Here is a 14,341-nt window from a genome sequence, read left to right as displayed (position 1 = left end):
TGATATAATGCTAGAGAGATGTACGTTTGTGTGCGTCACAATATACCATTGTACATAAATAAAAAGGGTAGGTGAGTGGTTTCTATTACAAACAGAATCACTAGTCCTACCCTCAGGATTGGAGGAAGTTGTCTAAATTTTTCATTCGTTCAAATCCATCCATATCATTAACCAGAAGAAACAATTATGAGCTAAAGACTGTTTGGTAGCCTTTCCCTTTTTTTTTTTTTTTTTTTACATGAATTCTTGATTTTACTCAACTTTATTTAAATAATCATCTGTATCATAAATCCCACCATCACACATAGCACAAATTATCATGCTTGTTGATAGTCTTATCAGGGAGTTCAAAAACTATGTGTACATGGAAAATGAAAACAAAGATAAGGAGTTACCTTCTGTATCAGGAAAGGTAACGTCAAAAACCTGTCCACAGCTATAGCACCATCCACAAACATTATACTAATGTAAAGAATATATTTTATTACATCTACTGTTTCAAACTTTGGTCTGTCCACTGACCAATGATTTGGGAGGAAGCTTGTTTAAAAAACAACCCACATACACATATCATGGGAACAAATTGTTTCTGCGACATTGCCAATGCTGAGTAGCCAGCCAGATAAAAATAAGGAAAGACAAAGGAGGAGCCAGAGAAACCATAAGAGAAGGCCCAATGAAAGGAAAAGAAACAACACTGAAGAAATGGAATACAAGCAGAGAGTGAGAGAAACAGACAGAGAAAAGGAGAAAAGCTACCTAAGTCAGAAGCTGAAGGATTGTATTTCAGTGAAGGAAATGAATTAAGAAGAAAGAAACAATACTTAAAAAAATTAAGGATTAATAGACTAAAACTGGATATTATCTATTGCTTATTTCTTCATGCCGGAATAGAAAACAGTTACTCCAGAAATAATCAGAATTATTTCCCCCAAACAATAACTTGTTTCTTTTAATCTACTCCTTTTTTACTTACATTCACATGTGTATCTTGAATGCACATGCACTTACATATCACTGCAAGAAGAGTAAGTGAAGTACTTTTTTTTTTTTTTTTGCCAATGGAGACTGTGTGTTTGGCATAAAATCCCTTTTGCTTTAGGGCAGCAAAACATACATTAGACAAATATTTCTATGCTCTAAGTATATCATTATAATAGGTTACTCAGTGATCACTGGAAAAATGTTCCAATAGCTATGCTTTTCAAATTCAAACAAAAAACGTAATTATTAAATCCTTAAAACATCTGTGATAGTACCACCAGATGCTGATTAAAAGAAAACAAAAATCTTTGATTTACAAATCAAGCTTATGACGCCAGTATCACAATTACCAAAAATTTAAAACAATTCTTAAATAGTGACATTTTGCTCACTAGCTTTATGTTTTGCCTAATAAATATTGTTTCCTGTCTTAGAAAAAGACACCATAAAATAATGGGTTTTTTTCCATAGTGATTTTGCCTCATGGCAGGAAAAAGGCAAAAGAACTGGCCCCATTTCCAGAAGCACCCAGTTAGCAAAGTCTTTGGGAACCAAATCGTCAGTTGAGGTAAACTGGTGTAACTCCTTTGAAGTCCAGGGAATTATTTCAGTTGACACACTGAAAAATCTGATCTGACTTTTTAAGGCATTAGGTTTTTCTTCTGCCAGTATAACCAAAAGATACGTATATATTTTAGTTCTTAGAACAACTTAATTTTGCTGAGGGGAAGAGAAGAAAATATCTGAAGGAATTCCTTTTAAAAAGTCACCCACATCAAAAACTACCATTTATTATGTTTAACACATTCTTTTTATATTACTTATATAAGTATCCTGCTGCATATTATCTTGGCATTTCATTCAGTCACCTTTGATTTTTGTCAGATGATTGGGAAGGAATTTGGACCCTGGTAATACAGCCAGATCCCAAAAGTAAACTGTTTGATAGCCACTCTCTCCTAAAGTCTAGCAGAACATTCATAAAGCTGAATGAGCACAATCCTAACATACCATCGTGTGAGAAGCAACTGTATAGTTCATATTAAATGCAGACCCAAAATGCAAAAGGTGAATCCACAATACACAAATGAGCCATGTGAAGATACAAAATCATTCAATCCAAATTCACTTTCAACAATTGGTAACACTCCCATTCATGTTTGCTATTGTCTTTGAGAATAGTCAAGATCTTGAAATATGTTGAATCTAATGGTAGGGCATTTTAAAGTTTATGTTTACTGATATATTGTTTCTGCTTTGAAGGGCAGTACACATTGTTTGCCTTGTAATGTTTAAAAATTAACAGCTTTCCTTTGGGTAAAGTTTCAAAACAGGATAATAAGTTAATAGAAAAAAAAAAAGTTAAATGTTCATCTTTTGAAAAAAAAGATACAGAGAAAAATACAGATTCTAAGATCAAGACTGTATGCTCCATACTTCTGAACAAATGCCTTACCTCATAAGCAAACATCAAGGGTGGATAAGTTTTTATATAACCAAGTTTCTGCAGAGCTAGAAAAACTGTGCAACGGACAGTTTCCCATCTAGCTGCTTCAGGTCTAGAAACAAAAATAAAGAAATAATTAAATAAATTAATGCAATTTCCCCCCCTCTTCTGTGCGTTACCTGTTAAAAATGTCAGTGAATAATAGGGGTCCGCTCAACTCGATGTGGCGGCCAGTTGATTTCACAGGCAGATCATAGGGTCAGCTGCTATTTTCATTGGCTTATGGTAATGTGCCTCTCTCCATACATCTGATTGGCCTAGGGGCCCTGGTGGCCCTGCCCCCTGCTGCTGACTGGTAGAAAGGGCTGTCCATCATACAGTCCTGCTTCCACCACTGATTGGCTGAGAGAGCTGTGTGTCATGCAGCCCCTCCCCCTCACCACTGATTGGTGGAGAGGGGTGGGGCCACATAACAGGCAGCCCTCTCCCAATCAGCAATGAGGGGCAGGAGTGGCAGTCATCTTGCCTGCTCACCTTAGTGCTGGCAGTGCTCTTCATGCGCAGCTATGTGGCCGGGAGGACTGCTGGCTCCCAAGGGGAGCCAGCCTTTTATTTTTAGTAAGTTTTTTTGTTTGATTGTTTTGTTTTTCTACAGACTTCATGGAGATTACCCAATTTTGTGATTTCCATGAAATCCGTTAAATCGTGATTTGATTAGGTCCCTAGTGATAAAGAAGAACACAAAACTAGACACTAAAGTCCCATGATTGTATGGAATGGCATGAGAAACGATACCTGATTTGGAGTATACATATTAAGAGTACGGGCAAACTAACAAAGTACAGCAAATTCAAGGGGGATGGGGAATTTTACCCTTGAAGGGAACACAGCTAAGCTGTCCCTGTTTAATTTCAAGTTACTATGGCACAAGAAAAGGCACATGGACAATTGTTGAAGAGCAGCTGCTCTGCTGTCCCCTTTTAATTCTCTGAATTTCATTTTTTGAACTGTAATTTTGAATTTTCAGAATTTGTAATACTTGATGTGTGGATCAACCTGTGTAATGTACCTTATCTTTAAATTATTTACTTGTGCTATTAACTTAATCTCTAAAACAACAGAGTCTCAACTAGGAGACTGAATAAAACTATGGCCCTTCGGTTCCTATTGGTAAAGTAAATTGTTTATTAGAAAGCTATGGGGGGGAGGGGGTATATGGGTAATTTATGAAAAATCTTTATTGCTGGTAGGTATTGTATGGCATTGGCCTCTTCTTGGCTGGTGCTTTCCTCCCTAGTGACATCAGGGTGAGACCACACCCTAGGGCCACCTAGATGGTTCTGAGTGCTGCCCCTACTTGCCTGCCACCACTTGGATATTGATAGATGGGGAAGGCAGTTCCCTGTCGGTGGTCCCAGTGGGGTTGCAGCCCTGGGTCTTTCTTCGTGGGGCTCCAAACCTCCCCTTTACTCCACCCTTACCACATCCATGGCCTGGGAGAGCTCAGCCTCCTTGTACCTTTCCCCGGGGTGATCTCTCCTCACCCATAAGGCCCACCCTGAGCAGGATAGGGTGTTCGGCCATCAATCACCATGGGACTGATCCTTAATCTTCAGGCCAACCCATGGACAAACTAAACATGCCCCAGCCTTGAGTAATGATAACTCAAAAAGGTCCTTCACTCCTTGCGAAGGCATTAGTCATCTATTGACAGGGTTCAGGGGACTCCGGCTCCCTGGACCCTTCTGCCTTTCTGGGGAGAGAAAGAGACTTGATGTCGATCCCTCCACTTACTCTTTCCAGGGGGCCCACAGGTTGGGAGCTAGTCACTCCTGTTCCCACCAATGGGTGGGAGTTGCCCCTTCCCCACTGGGTTCTGGGCCAGTTGCTGCCTGCTCCTCTTTCTTTACCCAGCCACCCACCAAGTCTCAGCATCACTCACCACCCTTCCCCACAGGGGTATCTGGCCACTCCCACAGAACCTGATCTTTGCCTGTGACTGTGGGGACAACCTTCCTCTCCCTGCCGTGCCTCTCTGGCCAACTCCGGCTCCTCAAGCTCCACCCAGGGGCTTTTCCCGTTGGGCTGCCCTGTCGGACACTGGGGCTTCTCGCCCTGAGCCCCGCTCTGCCGCTCCTACCCAGCTCCGCCACCTGGGACTCCCTGCCAGCATCCTGCTCCTCTCCGCTTGACCCACCATCTGGGGCTCTGCTCTGACATCCTGACCTTGCTCGCTGGCGTCCCACTGCTCCTCACTTGGCTCCACTGCTCACCTCATGCTGGCAGCCTCCGTCTCTCCTTCCCAGCAGCTGGGTGTCTCCCCAGCTGCCTTTTGAGCAGCCTGCGCTGCTCCCAAGCTCCACCCCCAGGGATCGCCGATCTGCAGGTTCAGGCAGCTGTGGAACCACCAAGCCTGCATTGGCATCTTCCCCCAGTTGCTACTCGTCCCGACCCCTGCGGTAAGTATCAGGGCTTATCGGGCGGGGTCCTGGGACACGCTGGGAGGGGGGCCTATGTCTCCCCTCCCACAATCTTCATCTATAATTTGAGTCTGTTTCCTCACAGTTCAATTTTCCTTTCTTTACACTTATCTACATTATAAACTGTGTAAGATTTTGCATATTTTTCCTGTCCTGAAAATAAGTTTTAATGTACATAAATCAAAATATTTCTCTGCAAGCAAAAAATGAATGATGGATTTAAAACAGAGCTGGATTTCACCAGAATATTAAATGAAAAAATATCTCCATTGGAAAGACTTTTCCATTATTTTCTGGGGCCATATTGCTCATTCTGGGCGTGTCTATACATGCATATTAATGCAAAGCAATAAAGTCCGGTGCTTATCACTCCAGAGTTTATTGCTCTGGGTATGCCTTCTCCATGTGCACCCAGCTGTGGAGGTGCTGGCTGGGGCACAAGGGTGCTTCAGTGTAGGGCTGAGATTGGGGAATTTGGCAGCCCCCATACTGAAGCACCCTTGTGCCCCAGCCAGTCAGAGCAGTGGATAGTAATTATTTTTACAAGTACCATCCTGCTGTGGAGTAAATTAGTTTACTCCAGCCTAATAAAAGTGCATGTGTAGATGTGTGACATTTACTGCACAAGTAATCAGTCTACTGCATTGTAAATGTCTCATGTAGACATGCCTTGTGAGTAGTACTACAGTTCTCAGGAAGTCTCCAAGACTTCTCCCAACAGATGTTATTTTTAAGCGTGTCATAATTTTGTCTTTAGTTTGCACTGTACAAACAAACTGTTTGCATTTGATTAACACAAACATTTTGGTATATCTGCAATTTCCACATTTTATATGGGATGATTGTGATGCGCAACAGAATTTTTGTTATTATTACAGTTTTTCGAAGCAAGGAAATAAAAAAAGAAAAAATATTGCCTTTTGTCCATAAGCAATCCCATGGAGGTCAATGTTAGGATAATATAGCCAATCCTCAGGAGAACTGTTACCTGCGATAACGTCTGTTAAAGAAATATCAAATGAACAAATTACTCATTTAGAAAAACTCTCTAAAGGGATATTGTGTTCTAAACCTGACACTGGAGCAATCTAAACATTCACTCTCAATTATATATTAGTGTCAGCTTTTAAAGCAATGTTATTGTTTGAACTAAAAACTGTAAACATTTCCCAATCTCAGGCCTAAATGTCCTTATTTTTGTTTTGGGAAATGACAAAAATCACATTTAAAAATAAATCTTCAGGTACAAATAGTTTCAATTTTTTTATTATTATTAGTTCTGCTAAAATTATTTGACTCATTTGTGCTTTTATTTAAACAGAAATAAAGCTCAAACCACAACCCTGCTTTTTCCCATCTTGTCACTGCATCCTTGCAGCTTCCAAGTTTGACTTTCTAAGACTACTGGCAGCTGAAAACAAGCACACCCCTAAAGAAAAAGAGTAGGGATGTAAAGTCATACAGTGGTGTTAAAAAAAAACTAATTTAATTCCTTCATCAAAGTTCAGCACTTGGCTCCCAATTCAGCAAAGCATTTCATTATGCTCTTGACTTTAGTGGATCTTAAAACCTTTAAATCATGGGGTGAGATTACACATTATAATCAGACCATATTAAGAGAATTTAAAAATTGAACAATTGCACATTAAGGCTTATTAAAAAGTGCTAGCTGCTGTCTAGACATCTTAAAGTTACGCCACTTCCAGCAAGGATTATCTTTCAGCTATGCTACCCAGATCAAATTAAATTAACTTCTGGGTGTTCACCCAAAACAAAACCACCAATTTGTGGTCCTTCAGTATCCCAGGAGGCTCTGTTCCCAAGTAGACTAGCCATCATCTCAGACTCTAAGGCCCTAGACTGACAGTTGTGGATAGCCAGACAACAGGTGGCTAGAGATTGAGGGGAAAGGGCTAAAGTGGGGCTGGACAAAGGGAAGAGGAGAGCAGCGGCAATTGTGGAAGGGAAAAGAGCAAGAGTGGAGGTGGGGAAAAAGGGAGTGGATGGGCAGGAAGCTGCAGGCTGCTGCCCACATTGCTGCCTGAACTGCCTGCCTCTAGCCCTAGTTCTCCCCTGCTTCCCTGATCACTACTTGCGGCCCTCCCACCCCATAACTGTCCCTCCAACCCCCACTTTTGCTCTGTATTGGCCCCTCTACATCCAGATCACTGCCCTACCACCTCAATCAGCCTGAGAGTGGCAGAATAGATACTAGGGAGGTCCCCCCTCCCTGCCTGCTCCTAGGATCCCTGCAGAACATGCCACCCCCATATGCCTGGGTCCAGACCCCAATAGCCCCACCACTGAGTGGGGAGTAGGGGTGAGGGGGCAGAGGCTGAGTAGCTGCTGGGCAACTACAGGGCTTCTGGGCTGATTGGGATGGCAAGGCAGCAATCTGGGGATGAAGAGGCCTATAAGGAGGAAGAGGGCAGATCTAGAAGCTGAGGAGGGTAGAAGGGGAGACTGGGACATGGAAGGTCTCCTCAACCCTGACCTATACTGCACCTAGATAACTGGTGAGCAGGGTAGACAAAGAACAGACTTACAGACCCAGCCACACCCCTGCTCACCAGCCCTCTAGCAACAGGTCTGAGCAGTGCGCATTACAGAGGGTATGAACCCATAACGTGTGACTGATCACTAGCCCATTAACCTAAACACAAATTAACATTCCTTACAATTAGTACCTGCTAATGCTGATGTGTAATTTCACCCACAGTTAAGCATGTAACTAAGTGCTAGGGGCCTGACAGTCTGCACCCTTAAAAACATTACATGCAACTAATGTATACATAAATCAGAAAAAGAAAAAAATATTTTCGGTATAAAGAATCTGTTTCCACCTGTTATGAAAACATTTGCAAATATGTCTAAATGCTATTAAGTATTCTATCATGAAGAACTGTTCATTTTCCTGCCCCTCATCAAACTCAATCATTTTGAAAAGAATCTTTGAGGCTTTTGTCTCCATTTTAAAACCCCAACATCTGTGGCCCAAACTGAGTGGTAGGAATCCTGTACAGTTTTACTAACAACAGGGTTTGTGAACAGAAGCCTCTTCTTCAAGAATGAAGATGCCAGAAAAATAAAAATCCATTAATTTATGTTTGAAGGTTTGACAATAAATCCTATTCCACAATATCATTGTTTCTCCTTTTACAGTGCCCTTTCCACCTCAAAGGTTATGTCAAGCAGGGGACTGCACAGTTGTTACTGCAACTGTACAGTTGTTACTGCAACAAGCTACTGGGCAGTAATGTCTTGTGTAGATGCACCCATTTAGTACTTGTATAACCAAATACTAAATGACAGCGCAGTAACTCGTAGGACTGTGCGAAGTGGCTGGTATTCACTTCGCATTCGGCCAATTCGGGGGACAGTGATTCAATTCAGTGATTCGAATCACTGTCCCAGATCAATTCAGCCAAATCACACAGACCCATCCACTGCCAGCTCTTGCAGCCCCAGCAATGGCTGCCCCAGGCGCCCTAGCTCTTGGCACTTTGAAAATAAAAGTCCCGACTCATCGGCTGCTGCCCGGTGGGAGGCAATCCCCACTGCCCCATGCTGCATGGGAGGCTCTACATGAGTCCCCCAACCCCGCCCCACCGCTGTCCCAGCCCCACCCCCCCATGGCTGTCTTGACCACCCCATCTCCAACCCTTTAAGAAAATTAAAAAAAACAAAAAAGCCCCCAGGCTCATCAGTTCCTCTTTGGCAGAGGGTGATCCCCACTGCCCCTCACTGCCCCAAGCTGCATGGGGGGCTCTGCACAAGCCCTCCAGAGCCCCAAGGCTGCTGGAGGAGCAGGTGAGTTTAGGGCTTTCTGGGCCAGAGTTGAGGCAGGCAGGGCAGCCATGGGGGGCTTCGGGGAGCAGTCAGGGGTCAGGGGGCTCATGGCAGAACCGCCCCATATAGCATGGGGCAGTGGGGATCGCCACCCCCTCCCCCACCCCGGTCAGCAGGTCCTGGCAATTAGAGGCTTTTTTCTGAAGCACCGGGAGCTGGGGCAGGCAGGGCAGCCATGGTGGGGGCTGGGGGAGCAGGCAGGGGATGGGGCCTGGTGGGGGTCCCCCATGGTCCCCTTTCCCCTCCTTCCTCCTCCCCTACTTACCAGATCTGAGTCTGGCTCCAGCTCCCTGCTGCAGCAGGTGGGGACTGCCCAAAGCTCTCTGAAGCTCTCCAAATCAACTCAGAGAGCTTTGAATTCATAGATTCATAGATGTTAGGGTCAGAAAGGACCTCAATAGAACATCGAGTCTGACCCCCTGCATAGGCAGGAAAGAGTGCTGGGTCTAGATGACCCCAGCTAGATACTCATCTAACCTCCTCTTGAAGACCCCCAGGGTAGGGGAGAGCACCACCTCCCTTGGGAGCCCGTTCCAGACCTTGGCCACTCGAACTGTGAAGAAGTTCTTCCTAATGTCCAATCTAAATCTGCTCTCTGCTAGCTTGTGGCCATTATTTCTTGTAACCCCCGAGGGCGCCTTGGTGAATAAAACCTCACCAATTCCCTTCTGTGCCCCCGTGATGAACTTATAGGCAGCCACAAGGTCGCCTCTCAACCTTCTCTTGCGGAGGCTGAAAAGGTCCAGGTTCTCTAGTCTCTCCTCGTAGGGCTTGGTCTGCAGGCCCTTAACCATATGATTGGCCCTTCTCTGGACCCTCTCCAGGTTATCCACATCCCTCTTGAAGTGCGGCTCCCAGAATTGCACGCAGTACTCCAGCTGCGGTCTGACCAGCGCCCGATAGAGGGGAAGTATCACCTCCTTGGACCTATTTGTCATGCATCTGCTGATGCACGATAAAGTGCCATTGGCTTTTCTGATGGCCTCGTCACGCTGCCGACTCATGTTCATCTTGGAGTCCACTAGAACTCCAAGATCCCTTTCCACTTCCGTGCATGAATTGATTCAGACCTTTTTATTGCTCCCCTGATTTGATTTGGAGATTTGGCCACCAAATCAGACTGAATCAAATCAGCATCTGAAGCTTCGCACAGCCCTAGTAACTAGCATTGCCACGCAGTAGTGTCCTGGTGTTAAAGGAGCGGGTCAACTATTGAATTAGCCAGCCTGTGGTGGCAGAGTGGTCTGTACCAAATGCCAGCTGTAAATCTGCAGCCCAACTCTAGCTGGCTGTAAACTTTGATTAGCATACCAAAATCACAAATTCACTACAGGTGTATAAAATTACAAGCTTTATTTAATTGAACAATGTCAAACAGGTAAGTAACATCCATAAAATAGTTAAACAAATCTCCACAAACTTTAACCACGCATCTGCTACCCACTTAATGGCTATCACCCAGCAGTGACTAAGACAATAATTGAACTAGTAAAATCCACACACTATTCCACTTGACTCAAACTTCTGAGCATGGGTGACTGGTGCCTTCTGAGTCTGGGGGGGCACTAGCAGCCGACTGCTGACTGGGGGGGGGGGTCCCCCGGTGGCCAATTGCTGACCCCGGAAGCACCGGTAGCAAAACCGGGAGGGCCGCTGGCACTTCTCTCAGCACCCCCACTCCGTGGCCAGTGAGGGCCATCTCAGGGGAGGCATATACCCAACCCGTGCCCCTCCTACATGTAGCCTATGCTTCTGAGTTTGAACCCCTATAACCTCACATGTACAATGATCCTTAATGCCAAGCAACCCACCAATGACCCTCTAATGGGCCCTCTATCTACCTCACTCCTTTGAGGCACTACTATACAATTACAATAAGAGTAATGCCCCTTCTGAGGTGAAAAATCCCTTAAACACCCCTGCTGCACACTGCCCACACAAACCCAGCAGCTTCTGCTGCACACGGCCCTCTGTTCTGTGCCTGCCACACTCACTCTAATGCCCACACTGGTACTTTTCCATCCCAGTCTGAGGTAAAGTAGATCAAGGGGTCAGCAGTTCATATCTTCCTTGCATTCATGCCAATGTGCATATGCAGCAGCCTATAGAAACCATGGTTCTGCAATTGTCACTGTTAACACTGGCACAGTTGCCTAGTGACACTTACTGTGCAGTATCTTGTAACTACTGTGCAGTAGCATCACATCATGTTTAGTGCTCAGCGATTCTACTTTTTGCCACAACTCCATTCTTCCAGGGAATCAAAGAAGCTGAAATACTTTGACCAGATTATACACTTCTATCAATATTATGTTTTGTAATTCTATGTGAATACAGCTCCTAAATCACTTGAACATCCTATTTTAGGTGCTTAAATATGGCCTTAGAGGACCAATTTTAGTAGCTTATTTTTTCTTTAATTTTGTCCTCTGGCTACAGAGAAATCTCATAATTACATTGTTAACTTATTGAAAATGTAAATAACTATTTTGTTAAAACTTAAGTAATTTTGTTGGGAAATGACAAGATTTCATGCCAGTTTGAAATAAGTTTTTAAAACATATTAGTTCTTGTTTCTACAAATACTAAAATACATGTTTAAACTTAAGCAAAAGAATAGTTCAATGAATGCAAAGAGTATCCATGAGAAAAAAATTACAAACCCCTTATACTAGCCAGAATGTGCAGGCAAATAAAGAATAAACACAGACATGGATTTGAGTGGTAAGCTACAACTTTACTAATATTATTAGTATTAGTATTATCATTATGAAGGTATTTTATAGATCCATTGTCTACTCTCTCTCATTTAAGAAGCTCACAAAGTATCCACTATGTCATCAATAAATTGGGCTACATACCTGTCTGAATCCCCCATCCCAACTCCACACTTTTAAAAAATCTTCTCTCCTCTCTACGTGGGAAGATGGATAGAAGATACCAAGAGGGACCTCAGTGTAATAGGTAGAATCAAGCATTTGGAATCTCCACATTGATGTTTAGAGGCCATTATTTTGCACTGTGGTAGACGCCTAGCAATTGCTTGGCAATACCATACCTATTAATTCATCATAAACAAACTAAAGAAACATGGGCTAGATGAAACTACTTTAAAGTGGATAGATGTCTGGTTCAATATCTGCAAGCAAAGGGTAATTATTAATGGGTCATGTCTGAATGGCAGAAAGTTTCAAATGGAGACCCATAGAGGTCTGTCCTGGCCCTGGTGCTGTTCAATGTGTTTATTAATTATTTGGATGCTGGCATAAGAAGTTTCTTGAGCAAATTAATGGACAGCATGAAACTGGGAAGAATTATGAACATGTTGGAGGATAAAAGCAAATTCAGAAGTATCTTGGCAAATTGGAAAGTTGGGTTAGAGCTAACAGGATGAAGTTTAATGTGGACAAATGCAAGGTGCTTTACCTCTGGAGGAATAAATAAAAAATATTAGGGGTGCACTGATAAAAACATTTTGGGACAATACAGATTGCTGATTTTTAACAAGCCACATGGGTCGATTCCGATCCATTGCTGATATCTGACCTGGCAGCTTGCATAGCAGGATCTTGCCAGTAAGTCTGTTGTAGGGGAAGGGGCAAGGGAGGAGGGAAGTAATAGAGGGGTAGATCAAGGTCCCTGTGGTGAGAGAAGGAGTGGGGCTAGGGCAGGCGATGCCCAGCTGGGGCAGGGCAGGGCGTGGGATGGGGATGCAGCACATCCGGGGGATGGGGAGGTGGCTCCCACTGCCACACACACCCCGCGGGGGGCACAGAGGGGTGCCCCCCGGATCTGTGTGCAGGGCGAGGGTGGGATGCCACTGGAGGCTGGAGCCAGGGCCAGTGCTGGACTCTTCCCAGCAGGGGGAAAGGCCAGGCTACGCTCAGGGTGGGCAGTGGTGGCGCTGTGATGGACTACAGTGAATTTTGGGGTGGCTGTAGCCCCTGTTGTAACCTCCCTCCAGTGCTGCTGTTTCCTGCTCTGAGTGCAGTCCTGTCTGAACCCCTCTGCTGGGAACAGCTCAGCACAGCCCTGGTACAGTGGCAGCCTGCCCTCACCCCATGTACAGATCCAGGGGCACATGCCCCCCATGCCCTCCTGGGGTGCATGTAACAGCAGGAGCCTCCTCCCATCCCCATGCCCCCTGAACAAGTTGCTCATGGCTCTGTTCCATGCCCTGCCCCACCCCAGCTGTGCAGTGTCTTCCCCTGCTGTAGCCCCATTTCCTCCCTCACTGCAGGGGCTTTAATTTGCCCCCCCCAAGCCCCTTCCCTCCCCCCACAACAGACTTACCAGCTGGATGCTACTCTCCAAACTGCCAGCCTGTGTTCCTGGCTGCTAGGGCTGTGTGAAATGGCACTGTTTCATTTTGACTTGAGTTTCAAGGTTTTGATGGAACAGCATTTCATTTCAAATTTCATTTCAATTCAAAACAGCTGTTCCGTTTTGCTTTGTTGAAACAGTGAGGCTGTTTTGACACTGTTTCGATGTTTTACCAATTCACTATAATGGGGAAGCTCAAAACAGCCTCTCTCATCTGGCAGGCAGATGGGAGCCTGGAACCCCAGGAGGGCTGAGGGGGCTGTGCCAGTCCTTCCTGGGCTGTGGGCCTCCGATCTGCCTGCCAGATGAGGGAGGGAAGCCGGGTGCTGCCACCTGGGACCGGTGGCTCTCAACTGAATTGAATTGAGTGAATTGCAGTTGACTTTTAAACTTGTGATATTCAAGTTCAAGCAAGACATAAGGAAGATCGATTGTGGTAGACAGATTGTATAGCTATATTTCCAATGTAAAAACAATAAGAGCAGGAAAGAGAACAGAGCCAGATGTTATACATTATGAATAACAGGCTTAAAGATAACTAAACTTTTAGCACCTGGATTAAATGCAATCTACATCACATATATAAAGCTTTCAATTGGATATAAAATTTCTTGAGCCATGAGAATCTATTTTATAATTTCTGCTTCCCAGATTAATTCATATCACTTTTCAACAACTCTCACAATGGGAATGTATAGATCCTATTTCTAACAGGATCCTGGTAGAACTTGATCCAGACCCAACACGTGGCCCAGAATGGGGAGCCTAAAATAAATCTCAAGTATGAAAGGGTGGTCTGTAGGACTAAGTACAGACATTCAAGAAGCCTGAGCCTGAATCGCCAGGCACACCCCAGCTACAGTCCTGAGCATGGTTTCCTACCCCCAGCCCTAGCCCCTTCTCAGACAGCTAGAGCAGTGATAGTGATTCAGGTAGGGAGCAGAGGGCCTGGGCCAACCCCGCTCCAATGGAGGAGACAGCACATTCCAGCCCAGGGCTGCAAAGCATCCTGGGTTGTTGGATGCTGGGGGACTGTGTGTTAACTTAAACCAGGAAAGGATCTGGGACAGAAGTTCCTTAAACTGGTTTGACCTAAATCTGTTAAATCTGATACTACATTCAATCAGGTTTATCTTAAACCAGTTTCAGCCATTTTGAATGCTGTTTATGTGCACTGAACTTCTGTTCTGTTACAGGTTTAAACTGGTTTATGATCACTTACACCAGTTCATGTGTAACTTCTCTCCCTAGCCTAGAT

The 14,341-nt window shown here is 44.5% G+C and overlaps 1 protein-coding gene across 4 annotated transcripts in view; it reads right to left on the bottom strand.

The window, feature by feature from the left end:
* AGMO (alkylglycerol monooxygenase) overlaps window positions 1–14,341 on the bottom strand; it is a 339,051-nt gene that overhangs the window by 128,788 nt on the left and 195,922 nt on the right. For 3 of the 4 annotated variants that reach the window (XR_009462637.1, XM_059728959.1, XM_014603203.3), the window contains exons 11-12: window positions 5,829–5,911; window positions 2,441–2,543 (exon numbers count right to left, since the gene is read on the bottom strand). The exons of the other annotated variant lie outside the window; for it this stretch is intronic. Coding sequence is in view for 2 of the 3 variants with exons in the window: in XM_059728959.1 (XP_059584942.1) it covers window positions 2,441–2,543; window positions 5,829–5,911 (186 nt within the window). In the remaining variant the exon portion in view is untranslated. The remainder of the gene's footprint in view (window positions 1–2,440; window positions 2,544–5,828; window positions 5,912–14,341) is intronic. 4 annotated transcript variants of the gene reach the window in all.

The sequence above is a fragment of the Alligator mississippiensis genome, chromosome 5 (genome assembly GCF_030867095.1).
Source record: "Alligator mississippiensis isolate rAllMis1 chromosome 5, rAllMis1, whole genome shotgun sequence".
Lineage (NCBI taxonomy): Eukaryota > Metazoa > Chordata > Crocodylia > Alligatoridae > Alligator > Alligator mississippiensis.
This window is presented reverse-complemented; position numbering and strand designations above follow the sequence as displayed.